Genomic DNA, 19,854 nt, shown 5'->3' on the forward strand with positions numbered 1-19,854 from the left:
TGAGTGGGCTCCTCTCATGATCTCCTGTTTATGAAGACTGAGGATATTTCCCCATACAAAAGGTGTTGCGTTGCTTTTGTGTTTTTAACAAACTGGAGAAACCAATCTTTACATTTTCTTAAACGTTTTTCCCTGTCTAAAGGAATGGTTTTCCTGTTTAGTTACTATTAGGGCAAGGCACTGATTGAGATGACAAATATTTAATGAGCATCCCTAATATGCCTTGCCCGGTGGGCTATCGTCCATGGGGTTACAAACAGTCGGACACGACTGAGAGACTAAACAACAAAAAATATGTCTTGAACACTATCGTAGATTCTGGAAATACATCAGTGAGCAAAATGATGTCCTCTTATATTCAAGCAATTGAAATAGAAACTGAACTGAACTGAACTGAAGTATATAATACAATGCCAGGTAGTGATATGTGCTTTGTAGAAAACCAAAGCAGAATTGGGAAACAGAATAGTAAAGATGGGCTAAATCAAGGAAGATTTTCCAGGTGGTAAAGAATCTGCCAAGGCAGGAGATGCAAGGGACACGGTTTGGTCCCTGTGTCAGGAATATCCCCTGAAGTAGGACATGGCAACCCACTCCAGTATTCTTGCCTGGAAAATTCCACAGACAGAGGAGCCTGGTGGGCGACAGTCCTTGAGGTCACAAAGAGTCAGATGAGATCGAGCCTTCACATGTGTAAGTTTAAGAAAGGCCTCTCTGAGTCTCTGGTTTTTCCAGATACCTGAACAAAGGAACAAGTTAAAGCATATGAGTATTGCAAAGAGGAATAAAGGACATTCCAGACCTTGATACTGGCCACACTTGGCATGGGCAAGTATCAGTGTGTCTGGAGTGGGGTCAGTAGAGGGAAAGGTGCTAGGAAATGAGGGCCTGGAGTTAGGTCTCGTTGGCCTTACAGACTGTGAAGAGCTTTAGACTCTCTTATAAGTATATTTGAAAGATTGATAGCAAGTAGTTGACATGATCAGATTTTTTTTAAAACTATATTTTGAACAGGAGGCCTAGAGCATTTGTTGATGGTTTGGATGTGGAGTATTAAGAGGGGTGGTAAGGATGTGGCCAAAGTTTGTGACCTGAGCAACTGAGTAAATGGAGGTGCTCCTGGGTGATATGGCAAAGAAGTAAGGATCAGCCAGTTTCTGGTGAGAAAAATCAAGAGTTTTGTCATGGGCTTCTTGTTTTAGTTACCTTCAATAGCAAATGGAGATGTTGAGTAAGAAATTGGGTAGATAAATCCAAGTTGCAGAAGAGACTTCACAGTTAGAGAAAATGTGGTTTCATTTTACATGAGTAGTTTATGTCAAAGGGCAAGCTGTCACATCACTTACAGAGAGAGCATAATTAGAAAAGGAAAAATATCAAGGACTAGGTCCTAAAACAACATTTATAGGTCAAGGCAACCAGAAGGAACTCTAACATAGAAGTCTCAAATAAAAGAGATAGAGAATAATGAGAACAAATAGTCTATGAACAGATCTCCAATTAATATAATTCAAAACTCAAAAGTGCTTTAATGACATATACCACTGTAGTTATTTCCTTTCTATGTGGCAAAATACGTATTAAGAGTACCATCATAAGGTACTTTCCCAGCATATGATAAATTTCAACTGGGCACTGAAGCTTGTGTCCTCTACTTAAGATAAATTTCAGTTAAAAGAGAATTATATTAGTTTGCAGTGTGACCCTCCTTCATGCATACCAATTTCATTTTTAAATGCTTATTCTAGCTGAAAATATATGAAGCTTACTCTTCTTCTGCAAATTCTTTTATTACAAAGAGGACCAAGTTAAAAGTAAAGAGTGTTTTGAGGATTGTGCATATGTCACTAAACCCTGAGAGAAATTAACAATGCAAATTGTGGAATTGTTTTCATGGAGTTTTTAAAAATAAGAGAGAATGCAAATACCACAATTGGGCTTGCTGTAAGCAATCATTGATAAAACATCATTTTCCTTACTTCTGTATCCAAAATTTCTAATAGTATGGAAACTCCATCTAAAATGATATACATATTATTATTAAATTTATAGTAATAAACTCTTAATTTACAACTATGAATTCTTGCAATGTTTTCTTCCATTTACACACATCATGAACTATTATTATTATTATTTAAAACTCCATGTTTGTGCGTGCTAAGTCACTTCAGTCACGTCTGACTCTTTGTGACCTTATGGACTGTAAGCCAACAGGCTCCTCTGTCCACGGGAATTCTCCAGGCAAGAATACTGGAGTGGGTTGCCATGCCCTCTTCCAGGGGATCTTCCTGACATCTTACATCTCCTCCATTGGCAGCCAGGTTCTTTACCACTAGAACCACCTGGCTCAGTGGACGTGAGTTTGAGCAAACACAGAGATAGTGAAGGACAGGGAACCCTGGTGTGCTGCAGTTCATGGGGTCACAAAGAGTTGTACATGACTTACCGACTGAGCAACAATGAAAACCTCATGTGTTCTTATATAGGTTTGGCCCAGATGGTTGTTTCTGAACCAGGTTGAAAGCCTCTGAATGGCAAGGACAATCTATTTTGATTTATGTAATGCTGAGGACATTACACAGAGGCAGGTGTTCAATGGCCCATGATGGGCATGGTGATCATGAAGATAAAGCTATAATAAGCAAACGACCTCCAAATTCCCTGTTTCTTCCCAGTATCACACTGGGGCAAAGAATGCTAGAAATCTCTAAGCAATCTAAAATTATGCTGCTTATTGAATTGTAAAGAAGTTCAGAGAACATCTTAATAAGAAAACTTCTGTAAAATCATTTGTAACATGGTAATGTCTTGTTGTTGCAGTTTTCTGGAGAAGAAAAAAAAAATGAAAAGCCCAGAAGGAAATAATCACTCTGACCCTGTGAATGAATTCATTCTCCTTGGATTCCCTTGTACCTGGGAGGTTCAGATCTTCCTCTTCTCACTCTTCTCTGTGATCTATGTTTTGACACTAACTGGAAATTTGTGCATTATCTGTGCAGTGTGGTGGGACCACCATCTCCACACCCCCATGTACATCCTGCTGGCCAATTTTTCCTTCCTGGAGATGTGGTATGTCCCTTCTACTGTCCCCAGTATGCTAGCCAACTTTCTCTCTGAGGCCAAGACCATCTCCTTCTCTGGCTGCTTCCTCCAGTTCTACTTCTTCTTCTCCATGGGCACCACTGAGACCTTCATATTGTCTGCCATGGCCTTTGACAGGTATCTTGCCATCTGTAGGCCCCTTCACTACCCCACTGTCATGACAGTGCAACGCTGCATCAGAGTGGGAGCCTGCTGCTGGGTGTGTGGCTTTTCCTGTTTTCTCCTCCCAGTTTATCTCATCTCCCAGCTTCCTTTTTGTGGCCCCAATACTATTGATCACTTCCTATGTGACCCAGGACCCCTTATGAAGTTGTCTTGCATGCCAGCTCCTGCCACTGAGATTATCTGTGCCACCTTTAATTCAGTCCTAATTTTTTCCACTTTCCTGTTCATTACCAGCTCCTACACCCTGGTGATCAGAGCTGTGCTTAGGGTCCCCTCAGCAGAAGGCCGGTATAAGGCTTTCTCTACATGTGGTTCCCATCTGGCCGTAGTGTCTCTGTTCTATGGCTCCATCATGGTGATGTATGTGAGCCCAACGGCAGGCAAGCCAGCAGGAATTCAGAAAATTGTGACCTTATTTTATTCTGTGATGACCCCACTTTTCAATCCCTTGATCTACAGCCTCCGGAATAAGGAAATGAAGGAGGCCCTGAGAAAACGATTTAGGAGCATGATATTTGGTCAAAGAAAGCCTCTCAAGAACTAGAATCTATATATATGTAGGACATATAGGAATATAAAAATTTCAGACATTAATGGTTTTAATAAATTTGAGGGAAAAATGTTTCCTATATTCCCTAAAATATTTTAGGTTGCATTACAATGAAGCAAATAACAAATAAGATGGCACCAGAATTTACATAAATCATTTGTTCTAGGCTTTATTGTATTAGTGTTCCTGTGCGTACTGTATGGAAACTGGAAAATGCCAGACATTCTCTTATATTTTTCCAGGAAAAAAACACATATAACTCAGAAGTCAACTGTTCAGTTTCTAGGTTTCTAAGTCAACTTCTCAGTTTGCAAATTTAAGCAACATTTGGAACCAGGCATGGAACAACAGACTGGTTCCAAATTGGAAAAGGAGTATATCAAGGCGGATATTGTCACCCTGTTTATTAAACTTATATGCAGAGTACATCATGCAAAATGCCAGGCTGGATGAATCACAAGCCAAAATCAAGATTACCAGGAGAAATAACAATAACCTCAGATATACAGATGGCACCACCCTTAAGCAGAAAGCAAAGAGGAACTAAACAGCCTCTTCATGAAAGTGAAAGAGGAGAGTGAAAAAGCTGGCTTAAAACTCAACTTTCAAAAAACTAAGATCATGGCACCCAGTCCTATCACTTCATGGCAAATAGATGGGGAAACAATGGAAACAGTGACAGACTTTATCTTCTTGGGCTCCAAAATCACTGTAGATGGTGACTGCAACCAGGAAATCAAAAGATGCTTGCTCCTTGGAAGAAAAGCTATGACAAACCTAGACAGCACATTAAAAAGCAGGGACATTACTTTGCCAACAAAGTTCCATCTAGTCAAAGCTATGGTTTTTCCAGTAGTCATATATGGATGTGAGTGTTGGACCATAAAGAAAGCTAGGGACCAAAGAACTGATGGTTTTGAATTGTGGTGTTGGAGAAGAACTGTTCTTGGACTGCAAGGAGATCCAACCAGTCGATCTTAAAGGAAATCAGTCCTGAATATTCATTGGAAGCACTGACGCTGAAGCTAAAACTCCAATATTTTGGCCACCTGATGTGAAGAACTGACTCATTGGAAAAGACCCTGATGTTGGGAAAGATTGAAGGCAGGAGGAGAAGGGGAGAGTAGAGGATGGGATAATTGGGTGGCATTACCAATTCAATGGACATGAGTTTGAGTAAGCTCCGGGAGTTGGTGATGAACAGGGAAGCCTGGCATGCTGCAGTCCATGGGGTTGCCAAGAGTTAGACATGACTGAGTGACTGAACTGAACTGAACCCAGATGTCAACTGCTCAGTTTCTAGCTTTTGCAAATTTAAGTAGATTTGTCTCTGACCCCTAACTGTATAGTGATTAGATGTCTAGAGTTCCCTCACTATTTCCCTACACACACACCATACCACCACTGTCTCCCTACAGATGTGCCATACAACCACTATCTCCCTACACACGCATCATACAACCACTATCTCCCTATACATGTGCCATATAACCACTATTTTCCTAGATACACACTACACAAGAGGTTCATGTGTGTTTCTCTCCTCTCACTCCTAGTCTGCCTGCTATCTTGTTTTGACCACATCAATCTGAGTGTGAGACTCATCCCCAGCAACATTTTATCCAAAATCAAACTGATTCCAGCTTTTTGGGAGTTAATATACCTGACTACAGGATGGAGTTAGGAAGTAAGAGGAAGGATCTTCGTGCTGAACACACAGTCAAGTTCTCATAGTATACCTGGTGCTATCTCTATCTCTTCCTTTCTCACCCTCTCCCCGTCACCCACCAGAGTGACCAGAACGTCTTTCCCTTTCATATTCAGAATAATTTTGTCTATATATAGTACTCTGGCCTGGAAAATCCCATGGACGGAGGAGCCTGGTAGGCTGCGGTCCATGGAGTCGCTAACAGCCGGATATGACTGAGCGACTTCACTTTCACTTTTCACTTTCATGCACTGGAGAAGGAAATGGCAACCCACTCCAGTGTTCCTGCCTGGAGAATCCCAGGGACGGGGGAGCCTGGTGGGCTGCTGTCTCTGGGGTAGCACAGAGTCGGACACGACTGAAGCGACTTAGCAGCAGCAGCAGGCTCTTTAGAGTTTGAGCTTCTTCCCCAGATAAGTTTGTCAAAAAACTTCTTCTTAGCAAAGTCAGTTTTTGAACACCATCTGGTGAAAATAGTTTTCTCCAATTCCTTAGTTTAGGGATTGTTTTAAAATCATATGACTTGATATATTACATCTTTATTTTAGTACAACCTGGGAGCACTCAATATAAAAGAATTAATGTATTTAAACAGAATACAAGCAAGACCCGGAAACAAGATTCCCTAGCAAAAATTTATAAGGCCACAATAATTCATATTTTAAGTACTTTAAGATTTTTTAAAGTGCTTTTCCCCCTGTGTATACGAGAATGAAGATTAATCGTGCAGCAAGGACAGTGTGTGAAAGTCTGAGGACAGAAATAAGATAGTTTAGCCAATGTCTGAAATGAGGTACATTACTCTGCAGTTAATTTTCAAAGTGGCCTGGAATCATCATACTGCATCTTAGTAAATAAATTTCATTCTGAGTGACACAATCTTATCTACTAATGAAATTATAGCTAGTTCCATAGAAGCACAAAAAGACCAGATTTACTGATATATCTTCATTTTTGCTATGCAAGGGAGGTAAAATCAGGATCTAAGTGAGGTGATAGTATGATTTAATTTAAAGTTTGGGTGCAGGGCCTCAGGTTAGTCTCTGAAGCCCTTTGCATAAATTATAAAATCACAAAGCAGCAGCCCCTTAGCTACAAGTCTTGACCAGAGGTGGTTTTATGCACCCCTTCCTCAGGGGGACTCTCATTCACATTAGGGTGCACACTTCTATTCCCTGGGCACAGGTTGAGTGACAGCCCCCACTCCCTCTCTTGGACAGGCTCCCTTATGTCAGGAACAACCAACAGAGCCTTACAATACCCTTGGTAGTGGAGGGAAGAAGTAAGCCACATGGAGCCTTCCCCACCTTCTCTCATTAAAAGTACTGGAAAAAGGGAAGGCAAGCGTTTAACCCTCCAATTCTCCCAAAAGAAAGAGGGAGAAGATAGGGATTAAAACATAACACATCATGATTGATCATCAATTAGCTCTTGAATTAAAACTCAGAAATTTACTCTTATCCCAAAACTTATTTTTCTGCCCATTTTTCTTTATCACACACTAGCAGATATTAGATGTGAATTTTCATAAAAATAATTTCAAAAATGATTAAAATCAGAAAAGAAACTTTTAAATGGTGGCCTCCTGCAAAGTAAATATAGAATAGATAATAATCAGGAGGAAAATACAATAAAAGTAAATGTCACTCATAATATCAACAAAAATGCAGTACAACTCTAAATAAGTACATCAAAAATCAGTAAAGTGTATAAAAAGAAAACTGCAAATACTTCACCATAAACAGGAAAAAAAATGAATAGGTAGAGATATCTACCATTTTTCTGGATGTAACAAGTAAATGTTGTAAATCTGTTGTTTCATTCCAAATAATTTAATTAGTTTAATGAAAATAAAATAACGATAACATCAAAATCATATATATCCAAATGTTTAGTAACTGGAGAAAAAGTGAATTATAACACAGTTAAATTTTAGGATATCATTTAGATATGTTAACAATATAATGCTAAATCTAAACTTTTATTCCAAAATTGAGTGGACTTACATAATTGTTTCCAAACATATTTTGTAATTAAGAAATTAAATGAAGGACTTTTATAGAAAATTTTATAGCTGCCATCTTTTAACAAAATTATAGATTTTGTTCTGCTTCCTGAAGTGTTTTACAAATTTATTATTATAAGCTTGCTGTTAATTTTTCTTACCAAAGTCTTTTTAAAGTTAATACAAAAATCTCAACTTGACAATGTTAAAAAAGGCTTATTCTTTATGTCTAAATTGACAACATCCATTGGATCATAGAAAAAGCAAGGGAATTACAGAACAACATCTACTTCTGCTTCATTGACTACTCAAAAGCCTTTGACTGTGTGGATCACAGCAAACTATGGAAAATTCTTCAAGAGATAGGAATACCAGACCACCTTACCTGCCTCCTGAGAAACCTGTATGCAGGTCAAGAAGAAACAGTTAGAACCGAACATGGAACAAAGAACTGATTCAAAATTGGGACAGGAGTATGTCAAGGCTGTATATTGTCACCCTGCTTATTTAATTCATATGCAGGGGGCAGGAGGAGAAGGGGATGACAGAGGATGAGATGGCTGGATGGCATCACTGACTCAATGAACATGAGTCTGAGTGAACTCCAGGAGTTGGTGATGGACAGGGAGGCCTGGCATACTGCGATTCATGGGGTCGCAAAGAGTCGGACATGACTGAGCGGCTGAACTGAACTGAGAGTACATCATAAAAAGTATTGGGCTGGATGAAGCATAAGTTGAAATCAAGATTGCCTGAAGAAATATCAATAACCTCAGATATGCAGATGACACCACTTTTCTGGCAGAAAGCAAAGAGGAACTAAAGAGCCTCTTGATGAAAGTGAAAGAGGAGAGTGAAAAAGGCTGGTTTGAAACTCAACATTCAAAAAACTAAGATCATGGCATTCAGTCCCATCACTTCATGGCAAATAGATGGAAACAGTGACAGACTTTATTTTCTTGGGCTCCAAAATCACTGCAGAAGGTAACTGTAGCCATGAAATCAAAAGACGCTTGCTCCTTGGAAGAAAAGCTATGACAAACCTAGACAACATATTAAAAAGCATAGATGTGGACTCCGGAAGTTGCTGCTGTAGGTGATTGCTCTGGACTCTGTTGGCTTGCGATGGGTTGCGAGGGAGGAACAATCCCTAAGAGGCATGAACTGGTGAAGGGGCCGAAGAAGGTTGAGAAGGTTGACAAGGATGCTGAATTAGTGGCCCAGTGGAACTACTGTACTCTTAAGTCAGGAAATACTAAGATGACCAATAGTTGCCTGTGAACTTGGCAGACTCTACAACAAAGATGCAGTCATTGAGTTTTTATTGGACAAATCTTCCGAAAAGGCTCTTGGGAAGGCAGCCTCTCACATTAAAAGAATTAAGAATGTGACAGAACTGAGGCTCTCTGACAACCCTGCCTGGGAAGGTGATAAAGGAAACACGAAAGGTGACAAGCATGATGACCTCCAGCGAGTGCGTTTCATCTGCCTTGTCGTGGGCTTGGAGATGAACGGCCAACACAGAGTACATCATGAGAAACGCTGGGCTGGAGGAAGCACAAGCTGGAATCAAGATTGCAGGGAGAAATATCAATAACCTCAGATATGCAGATGACACCACCCTTATGGCAGAAAGTGAAGAAGAACTAAAGAGCTTCTTGATGAAAGTGAAAGAGGAGAATGAAAAAATTGGCTTAAAGCTCAACATTCAGAAAACTAAGATTATGGCATCTGGTCCCATCACTTCATGGCAAATAGATGGGGAAACAGTGGCTGACTTTATTTTTCTGGGCTCCAAAATCAGTGCAGATGGTGATTGCAGCCATGAAATTAAACGATGCTTACTCCTTGGAAGGAAAGTTATGACCAACCTAGACAGCATATTAAAAAGCAGACATTACTTTGCCAAAAAAGGTCCATCTAGTCAAGGTTATGGTTTTTCCAGTAGTCGTGTATGCATGTGAGAGTTGGACTGTGAAGAAAGCTGAGCACTGAAGAATTGATGCTTTTGAACTGTGGTGTTGCAGAAGACTCTTGAGAGTCCCTTGGACTGCAAGGAGATCCAACCAGTCCATCCTAAAGGAGATCAGTCCGGGGATTTCTTTGGAAGGACTGATGCTAAAGCTGAAACTCCAATACTTTGGCCACCTGATGCAAAAAGCTGACTCATTGGAAAAGACCCTGATGCTGGGAGGGATTCGGGGCAGGAGGAGAGGGGACGACAGAGGATGAGATGGTTGGATGGCATCACTGATTCAATGAACATGGGTTTGGGTGGACTCCGGGAGTTGGTGATGGACAGGGAGGCCTGGCGTGCTGCAATTCATGGGGTCGCAAAGTGTCGGACATGACTGAGCGACTGAACTGAACTGAACTGAACTGAGGTGATGGGTATGTTAACAAGCTTGATTGCGAGGATTATCTTAACAGTTTATACATATAGCAGATCATCAACTCGTACACAAATATATACAATTCCTGTTTATTAGTTATACCTAAATAAAGCTGAAAAAAAGAAAAATGAATAAAATGAAAGGCTAAACTTCACGAGAAAAATAAATAAATAAATAAATAAAAAGCATAGACGTTACTTTGCCAACAAAGGCCTGTCTAGTCAAAGCTACGGTTTTTCCAGCAGTCACGTATGGATGTGAGAGTTGGACTATAAAGAAAGCTGAGTGCAGAAGAATTGATGCTTTTGAACTTTGGTGTTGGAGAAGATTATTGAGAGTCCCTTGGACTGCAAGGAGATCAAACCAGTCTATTCTAAAGGAAATCAGTCCTGAATATTCATTGGAAGGATTGATGTTGAAGCTGAATCTCCAGTACTTTGGCCACCTGGTGTGAGAGTCAACTCATTGGAAAAGACCCTGGTTCTGGGAAAGATTGAAGGCAGGAGGAGAAGGGATGACAGAGGATGAGATGGTTGGATGGCATCACTGACTCAGGGGATATGCGTTTAAGCAAGCTCCAGGAGTTTGTGATGAACAGGAAAGCCTGGCATTCTGCAGTCTAAGAGGTCACAATCAGGCATAACTGAGCGAAAGAACTGAACTGAACTGAATTCTTCCCTCAGAATGAAATGGGGGAAATATTGTTTCTGGAACTGAAGCTGAGCCAACAAACTAGGACTTTGATCCAGAGTTTATACATTGCTGGCTGAAGCAGCCACTGATAAACCTTTTGCAGCAAAATCTGGAAAGAATTTCGATAATAGACTCTATCTCCAAAACTAAAACTGGTTCAAAACCAGTGTACTAAATGCATACCTACTACTTCAAGAACAAAATAAAACCTACGTAAAACACACAAATACACAACTTGTTATGTCTTGTATTTCCTATAATTGTTCTTAGAACGTTTGCCTGCTACCTAGAGCTCACTTAAGACACAATTGCTGCATGTGTCATCTTGGGGATGTCATCAGTGTCCCCTTAATAGCATCAGTGTTATAGACTAATCACATAAGTACCCCAACTATGACCAAAATTTCCCCTTCTTGGTTTTGTGCTCTTTCCTCAAACCAGTTCTCTCTTCTGTCATCTACATTTTCTCTTCTGTATCTCAGTTCCTCAAGCTTTTTCATACGAAGTCATCCCTGGAGAATATCTGAAACTGTCAACAAATTACATATGCACCAATAAATAAATTAAGACCATTATAGTATGTACCCATGCATGCTAAGTTGCTTCAGTCATGCCCGACTCTTTGTGACCCTATGGACTATAGCCTGCCAAGTTCCTCTGTCCATGGGGATTCTCCAGGCCGGAATACTGGAGTGTATTGTCATGTCCTCCTCCGGGGACCTTCCCCACCAAGGGATCAGACACAAATCTCCTATGTCTCCCGCTTTGGCAGTCAGGCTCTTTACCACTAGCATCACTTAGGAAGTTCCTAGTATGTATACGTGATAGAATATTTTACCAGTATTCAGTTCAGTTCAATCGCTCTGCTTTATATTTTCATATTAGACTATTTTTCTTAGTTTTATTTTCTAAATTAGTCACATAATTTTCTGACATAGTGTAAATGTCTAGAAACAAGTGAAAGAGCAAATACCTACGGTGGTATGAAACGTAAAATAATTAAAATTTTTATGTGCGAAAGGTGTCAATGATATTATTTCTGGGATGAGAGTGCACTAGAAGAGGTATTTTCAGAGAGATTTAGTCCCGTGAGTCCTAGGCTTTTGAAACTGTCTTCCTAAGACAATTTTCTCATAGTTGTATCAGCCCTATGTATGGGGAAGTGGCACGATTTGTGTATTTCAACAAGCTTAGCTTCCTTAATAGTTGTATCTAGCTTTTCCCATATTCTTCCAGGCCTATCTATATCCAGGAATTTTTCCTAATTTTCCTCTTGAATTTCAAGCCATACAACAATGTGCCTGAGATTGTCTTTAACAGATTCAACACAAATAAATGATATTATTGATTCTGAAACTACTAACAATAGTTTATAGGATTAATGTGAGTTAATAATTATAAATTGTTTAGAACAACATTTCATTTGGCTTTAAAGAAAAAGGAGAAAAAAGTGTTAAGAATCATAAGTGATTTATAAAGAAAAAATATAGAAAATATCAACAGAATTGACAAAGTTTTAATGCTGACATTGGAATAAACATTTCCTAATTCATTCAAAAGGCTATTCATATCCAAATACCAAAGCCAGTAAAAGATATGACAAGATAAGAAAACTACAGACCAATATCCTCATGAATACAGACACAAAATTCTCAACAAATACTAGAAAACTGAATTCAGTAGCATATTAAAAGGCTTATACACATGACTAAGCAGAATTTATCCCATGAATGCAAGGAGAGTTCAACTTATGAAAATTAATTAATATACTACATTACTAGATGTAAGATCTACTTCCTTAGCAACTTTCAAGTATGTAATATAGTTTAACTATAGCCACCATGCTGTTCACTTGAATTTATTCATGTTATAGCTGGAAGTTTGCACCCTTTGACCAACCTCCCATTTCCTTCATCCCCCAGAGTTCCCAGCAATCACCATTCTCTCGCTTTGGCCAAGAAGTTCATCAAATTTTTCCATAACACCTTACAGAAAAATTTGAAAAAAATTTTTGGCCAATCCAATACTTCTATAAGTTTGAGTTGTCAACTCTTTTTACTCTAAAAAAATGCAGCTTAAATATCTCTAACAAGCTATGTGAGAACAGATATTTGATGGACAAGAAGAATGGTTTCTTCTTCTTCAAAGTTGGTATCAAGAACCCAGTGATAAAGCTTCCTACTGCAGCTATTATGACAATTCCAATTATTACTTAATTATTCCCCAGGAACCTTCAACTATACATGGATACTAGAGAATAAAAATAAATAAATAAAATTGATTTCCACATCTTCACTATTCTTTGGAGAATACTAGGACTTGGTGTTTGATTATATATAAGTGAAAATTCAAAATTATCTCCTCTTTTAAACAAATCTAATAGATCATTAAGAGAGAAAACCCCAAATCCCCAAAGATTATGATGCAAGGAAGTATGCATATATATATTTCCTTCATCCATGCTTTTGTCTTAACCACAAACATGTGCCTTGAAACTCAAGAAAAAATATTTTATAGGGTTCACCCTTTGCAACCCTTAAAAGATTACAAACTGCATCATCCAGTTTCTTGGAACTCCCTCACATACCTTTTGCTCCATGGAGTAATATTTAATCTTCCATCCCTGAAACTCTTCTCAGCATTCAGCCAAGCAACAAGTGGAAACCATATCATGTGAGCCACATATGTGTTCTATAGTTTGCAAAAATAATTTAATAGGAAGCATTTTCTTCTTTGAGAAAACTAAATATTTCATTAGGACAAAATGCTAACCCCCCATCCCCCAAAAAATAACCTAAATATGTTCCTTCTTGTTTCCTTAAATCCTAGAAGCTTAAGGTCTAAGTCTCATGTCTTTCTCTCTCTAAAGGGTGAATAAGAGATATAAGCAAAGAAGCTTAAGATTTCAAATGAAGATGCAGTTGTTGGTGTTCATATTAACTCATAAATTGCTGGAGAAGAATTTATTTAGATGATTTCTGTTGCTTGGTAGTAGAGGAAATATGGCAAATATTTCAACTCAGAGATACATTCTTTTCCAAGCTCATATATTGTTTTTCACTTCCATTAGATTAATGAGCCCTGGTTTAACATGGATTAATTCTTTTTGAAGTAACAATTTTTCACATGTAGGTATGAGTTTTTGCTGTACATACAAGATTTATTCTAAATCTGTCATTGGACAATTACTATCCTCAGGAAATATTCCAAAACAAAAGGGTAAGTATCAGTAATGATTTAAAATTAATCCTTTGTCAATGACTTTTCTGTACGTAAAATAAATTAATAGAGGTGGCTGATACTAAGATCCTGAGTAAAAAGGTTGCAGAAATTTCTAAAAGATAGAGAGATAATCCATTCAAATACATACATATCTTTCAAACAAGTTATTAGAAGATGTGTTTCCTAAAAGCCTTGTGTAAATAGTGAGTTCTTTCTTTAAAAGTATTAACAGACTATTTTAGATAGTACCATCACATATTTAGCTGGCTTAATTTACTACATCCATATTTATACAATCCAAAGGGCAATGAGGATCTATAAATAGTCCTTCCAATTTAGGTGCCATCTCAATCATCACATAAGAGTCAGTCATCTATGCAGTCTGACTTAGGAATTCAGACATTACCTTTCTACACAGAAATATATCAAGGACCTCGCTGACTCAGTCTTGGATTCCCACCTTGAAAAAGATTCCTTGATTTATTAAATATTTTTTGTAAAATGCAAAAATATTTCCAATAGTAGGAAACACATCAAAATTTTGCAAAAAAATATATTAAAATTTATGGTAATCTCTTGATTATACGCTCCATGAGCTTAAGATCTGTCATGTCCAGCACTTAAAAGCCTACCTGACACAATGAACATGTTAATAGACATTTTTGTGGCTGGGTAATATTCTATTACAATGGAATATTACTGATACAATAATATATGTGGTATGTGTATATATATATATATATGTATACACATACATAGGTGTGTATACTACATCTTCTTTATCCATTCATTTGTTCATGAACACTTGACTTGCTTCCATGTCTGCCATTTGCAACAATGTGAATGGACCTCGAGAACATTCTGCTTAGTGAAATCAGTCAGAGAAATACAAACACTATGTGATATCATTTATATATATAGTATCTAAGTTGACCGTGGATACCAAACACAGACACATTAGAAAAACTTCATACGCACAGAAACGTAATATCATTAGTATAGGTAAACAGATGAAAGAACACACTAACATAGGTAATTTATCAGAATTACATACATTCCTAGTATCTAGTTAAGCTTTCTTAGAAAAGTAAAAATTGTTCTCCATTTCACGTTTTCCCTCTTCTCTTATTGTGAATTTTTAGAGTAATATATGTTCAGTGCTGAGCCATGAAAGCCACAGTTCTGTTGCTAAAAATTTGTTTACAATTTTATGAAGTGAAAGGTAAAGAATTTGTTTTGTTTTGTTTTTTCAGGAAGAATCCGTGCCCTCCATTAAAGCACAAACCACTGTCATCCCATGTCTTCCAGACTAATGAACATGCCCAGCAGGGAAACCACCCACTCTGTTACCCACTTTATCCTCCTGGGCTTTTCCTCAAGCCCAGAAATGCAGCTCCTCTACTTCGGGCTCTTCTCAGCAGCCTATATCCTGACCCTGATGGGGAACACGGCCATTGTCTGTGCTGTGCGGTGGGATCAGCACCTTCACACCCCCATGTACATCTTCTTGGGGAATTTCTCTTTCCTGGAAATATGTTATGTCACCACAACCGTCCCTAATATGTTGGCCAACTTCCTGTCCTCAAGCAAGTCCATCTCCTTCGTGAGTTGTTTTGCACAATTTTACTTCTTCTTCTCTTTCGGGTGTGACGAGGGCTTCTACCTTTGCATCATGGCCTTCGACAGGTATCTTGCCATCTGCCGTCCTCTGCATTACCCACGCATCATGACTAAAGAGCTCTACACTGGCCTCGTCATCTTTGGGTGGTCCGGTGGGTTCATTCTCTTCGTAACCCCAGTTGTTCTTGTTTCACGGTTGCCCTTTTGCAGCCCAAATATCATTGACCATTTTATATGTGATCCTGTCCCATTGATGATGCTGTCTTGTTCTGAAGACAACACCACACAACTCATTTACTCTACTTTTAATGTTATTTTCATGATCGGTACGTTTCTCTTCATCCTTTGCTCCTATGCACTGGTGATTCTGGCTGTGTTAAGGATGCCCTCAGCAGCCAGCAAACGCAAGGCATTCTCTACTTGTGCGTCTCATCTGGCTGTGGTAATTCTGTTTTTTGGCTCTGTTATGGTGATGTATATTAGTCCTGGATCAGGACACCCAGTGAAAATGCAAAAATTCATTACCTTATTTTATTCTGTGATAACACCTTTATGCAATCCTCTAATATATAGCCTCAGGAACAAGAAGATGAAGGCTGCCCTAATGAAAGTTTTGGGACTGGACAACATGTTAATAAAATACAAATGAGAGCTAAATTTTATCTCTCAAATGCAACTCAGCTTAATAAGTCATGTGTAAAATAGATGGCTAGTGAGAACCCACTGTATAGTGTGGGAAGCTCAGCTCAGTGTTCTGTGTTGGTCTAGATGGGAAGGATGGGGGGTGAGGTGGGAGAGAGGTCCAAGAGGGAGGGAATATATGTATACATGTGGCTGATTCACTTCATTATACGGCAGAAACTAATACAACATTGTAAGCAACTGTACTCCAATTAAAAAATAAAAAAAAATAAACAGTAAGCCCCCAAAAAATGACAAGTGATATATTTGTCTCCAAATTCATTGTTTTATTAAGAAGCTACTGTAATGAGGGCCAATTATCACCTTACTACCACTCACCACAAAGTGCAGTAGTCTTATTTAAGAAAAAATATGTTTTTAACAAGTGAATTCAACTTTGAAGTTGTGTGCTCACTCAGTTGTGTCCAGCTCTTTGTGACTTCATGAACTGTAGCCCACCAGCCTCCTCTAGAGGTTCATAGAATTTTTCAGGCAAGAATATTAGAGTGAGTTGTCATTTCCTCCTGACCCAGGGATCGAACCCATGTCTCTGGTGTCTCCTACATTTGGCAGGTGGATTCTTTACTACTGCACCAGCTGGGAACCCCCAGAGTTACTATCAAGTAAGTGCAATTTGTTATATCTAAACCTATCAGTCTCTCTATACATAACTTGGTTTCTAAAAAGAAGATAGAAGTCTACTTTGCATTACTATGTTGCAGCAACTAATAATACACATGTAATAGAGATCATAGATTGACTAGGGGATTAATCCTGTAAGCCGGTGATTTTCCTCTGAGATATATTGACTGATAGAATCTGAGTTTGAAGGAGTTCACCTTGCCAGAGTGTAGCATTTGTCTTCACTTCAAGGAAACAGACAAATAACTTTAGTTAGATATTAGTGATTTTTGATGCAATGGTAAACGGGATTATTTTCTTAATTTCTCTTTCAGATACTTCACAATTAGTATAGAGAAATGCCACAGATTTCTGTATATTGATCTTTTATCCTGTGACTTACTGAATCCCTTTGTTAGTTCTAACCGTTTTTTGGTGAAGTCTTTAGGGTTGTTTTCTTATAGCATCATGTCATCTGCAAATAGTGACAGTTTCCTTCTTTCTTTCTGATTTGGGTGACTGTTTTTTTTCTTGCTCAGTCACTCTGGCTAGGATTTCCTGTGCTATATTGAATTAGTGGTGAGAGTAGGTATCCTTGTTTTATTTCTCATCAGAGAGGAAAATCTTTCAGCTTTTCACTGTTGAGTATGATGTTAGCTGTGGGTTTGGCATATATGGGTTATTATGTTGAAGTATGCTTCCCAGGGATGGCAGAGCCTGGTAGGCTGCCGTCTATGGGGTCACACAGAGTCGAACATGAATGACGCGATTTAGCAGCAGCAGCAGCAGCAGCTTGCTTCCTCTATACCACTTGGTTGAGAATTTTTTTTACCATAAATGGATATTGAATTCTGTCAAATGTTTTTAATGAGTCTGTTGAGACTATAAACAGATGAATGGAAAAAGAAGATATGTTATATATATACAATGGAATTTACTCAGCCATAAAAAAAGAATGAAATTCTGTCATTTATAGCAAAATGGATGGACCAAAAGAATATCATGCTTAATGAAATAAGTTAGAGAAAAACAAATATTATATGACATCAATTATAGGTGAAACTGAAAAACAACACAAGTGTATATAGTAAAACAGAAACAGATTCACAGATCCAGTGGTTAACAATGAGGAAAGGGAATGGGGAAGGTCAAGTTTGGGATATGGGATTAAGAGATACAAACTAGTATGTATAAAATAGATAAGCAACAAGGATATACCATGTATATAGCACAGGGAAGTATAGCCATTAGCTGGTACTAACTTTTAATAAAGTACAATCTGTAAAAATTGTATCACTATGTTAACACATGAAACTAATATTATAAATTAAATTGATCAGTTTTATTTATAATATTAATATTTTTGAATCTTAGTGATTCAAAAAACTGAATCACTAGGCTAACACATGAAACTAATATTAAAAATCAATTATACTTTAATTTAAAAAGCAAGAATTGTATAAAAAGAGATGTTCCACATGGTGTCATCAGGGAACTGCAAATTAAAAGAACTATGAGATACCACTATACACCTATTAGAATGTCCAAAATTTGGAACATTGACAACACCAAATGCTGACAAGAATGTAGAACAACAAGAACTCTAATTCAATGCACGTATGAATGAAACATGGTCCAGCCACTTTAGAAATAATTGGCAGCTTGTTACAAAACTAAACACTCTTACCGTACAACCCAACAAAAGAGCTGAAACTTATGCCCACAAAAACCTGCACACAGATATTTTTAGCATTTTTATTCAAAATTGACAAAGCTTGAAAGCAACCAAAATGTCCTTGAAATCACAAAATAAACCATGATACATCCAGATAATGGAATATTTTATGGCATTAAAAAGAAATGAGCCATCAAGCCATGAAAAGATAGGAAGGAAAGTTAAATGTGTATTACTAAATGAAATAAGCCAAACTGAAAAGTCTACAATGTATACAGTAAAACATCAGTGGTTGCCAGGAGCTTGGGGGTAGGGAGTGGGGATGGTAGTTGAAGGGATGAGTTTGTGGAACACAGAGGGCATTTTGGCCAGTGAAAATAGTACAATACCATAATGACGGATATATGTCATTGTGTGTGCATGCTAAGTTGCTTCAGTCATGTCCAATTGTGTGTAACCCTATGGACTATAGCCCTCCAGGATCTTCTGTCCACTGGAATTCTCCAGGCAAGAATACTGGAGTGGGTTTCCATGCCCTCCTCCAGGGGATCTTCCCAACCCAGAGATGGAACCCACGTCAAGGTTCCTGCATTGGCAGGTGGGTTATTTACCTCTAGCACCACCTGGAAAGCCTATATATGGTATTGTACATATCTAAACACATAGAAGTACAACACCAAGAATGAGCCCTCGATAACTATGGACTTTGGGTAGTTACATGTTAATATGGGTTCATCAGTTTTAATAAATGTACCATTCTAGTGGGAAAAGTTGATAATATAGAAATCTGTACACATGTGGAAGCAGGAGCTATATGGGAAATCTCTGTATATCATCTTAAGTTTAACCTAAAACTGCTCTTAAAAAAATAAGTCTTAGAAAAAGAAAAGAAAGATGTCTGCCCTTCATTCACTAAGCCTGAGCAATTACCTCAATCAAAATTTTGTGTGTCCAACTTATTCTGACTTAGGGATTCATCACTTCAATGTAAGAAAACCTAAAATACAAAGAGTTACCTCAAAGGTAGGTACAATTGATACTCTGAAAAGGAAGGTACACACACACATTTGTTACAACATATTTGGAGGGTCAGGGAAGGATAATAGCAGAGTGGTAAAACCAAATCTAATTTCAAAAGATGATAAATTATTGCTGTAAGACCAGTTACTAAATGACACAGGATATGAGGTGAGTGTCTTCTCTCCCTCCTTCTAGATTACAGAAGGGAACATAAAAGATTTCAGAGCCACATACATTACCCCAGAAAAGACAGGGTGAAAGGGGAGGCTCCAAGGGTCTTGACCAGTACCGCTTAAAGAGACCTGACGCGTAATCAAGCCTGTGATGCTTCCAAACCTATTCTTACCTAAATAGAGTATCTGGGAAAGTTGGCTTCACTTCAGGTGTGCCATTTCATTC

General features: G+C 38.2%; 2 protein-coding genes across 2 annotated transcripts; both read left to right on the top strand.

Annotated features, from left to right (window-relative positions):
- The first annotated feature begins 2,869 nt into the window (after positions 1-2,869).
- On the top strand, positions 2,870-15,151 carry LOC120853680 (olfactory receptor 11H6-like). The gene is made up of 3 exons (XM_040227633.1): positions 2,870-3,762; positions 9,371-9,398; positions 15,092-15,151. Exons 1-3 carry the CDS (start codon positions 3,029-3,031, stop codon positions 15,149-15,151), a joined length of 822 nt encoding a protein of 273 aa, XP_040083567.1. The 5' UTR covers positions 2,870-3,028.
- On the top strand, positions 15,151-16,107 carry LOC120853681 (olfactory receptor 11H6-like). Its single transcript, XM_040227634.1, has one exon. It carries the CDS (start codon positions 15,151-15,153, stop codon positions 16,105-16,107), a length of 957 nt encoding a protein of 318 aa, XP_040083568.1.
- Positions 16,108-19,854: the final 3,747 nt, after the last annotated feature.

This window comes from Oryx dammah, unplaced genomic scaffold (genome assembly GCF_014754425.2).
Source record: "Oryx dammah isolate SB20612 unplaced genomic scaffold, SCBI_Odam_1.1 HiC_scaffold_26, whole genome shotgun sequence".
Lineage (NCBI taxonomy): Eukaryota > Metazoa > Chordata > Mammalia > Artiodactyla > Bovidae > Oryx > Oryx dammah.

Excerpts from the sequence above, each read along its gene's own strand:
- LOC120853680 (XM_040227633.1), top strand. The coding sequence starts at position 3,029 with ATGTACATCCTGCTGGCCAATTTTTCCTTCCTGGAGATGTGGTATGTC. Across the intron at positions 3,763-9,370 it reads ATGAAGGAGGCCCTGAGAAA|CTTACTCCTTGGAAGGAAAG; the intron begins ACGATTTAGGAG and ends AATTAAACGATG. Across the intron at positions 9,399-15,091 it reads TTGGAAGGAAAGTTATGACC|GAAGAATCCGTGCCCTCCAT; the intron begins AACCTAGACAGC and ends TTGTTTTTTCAG.
- LOC120853681 (XM_040227634.1), top strand. The coding sequence starts at position 15,151 with ATGAACATGCCCAGCAGGGAAACCACCCACTCTGTTACCCACTTTATC.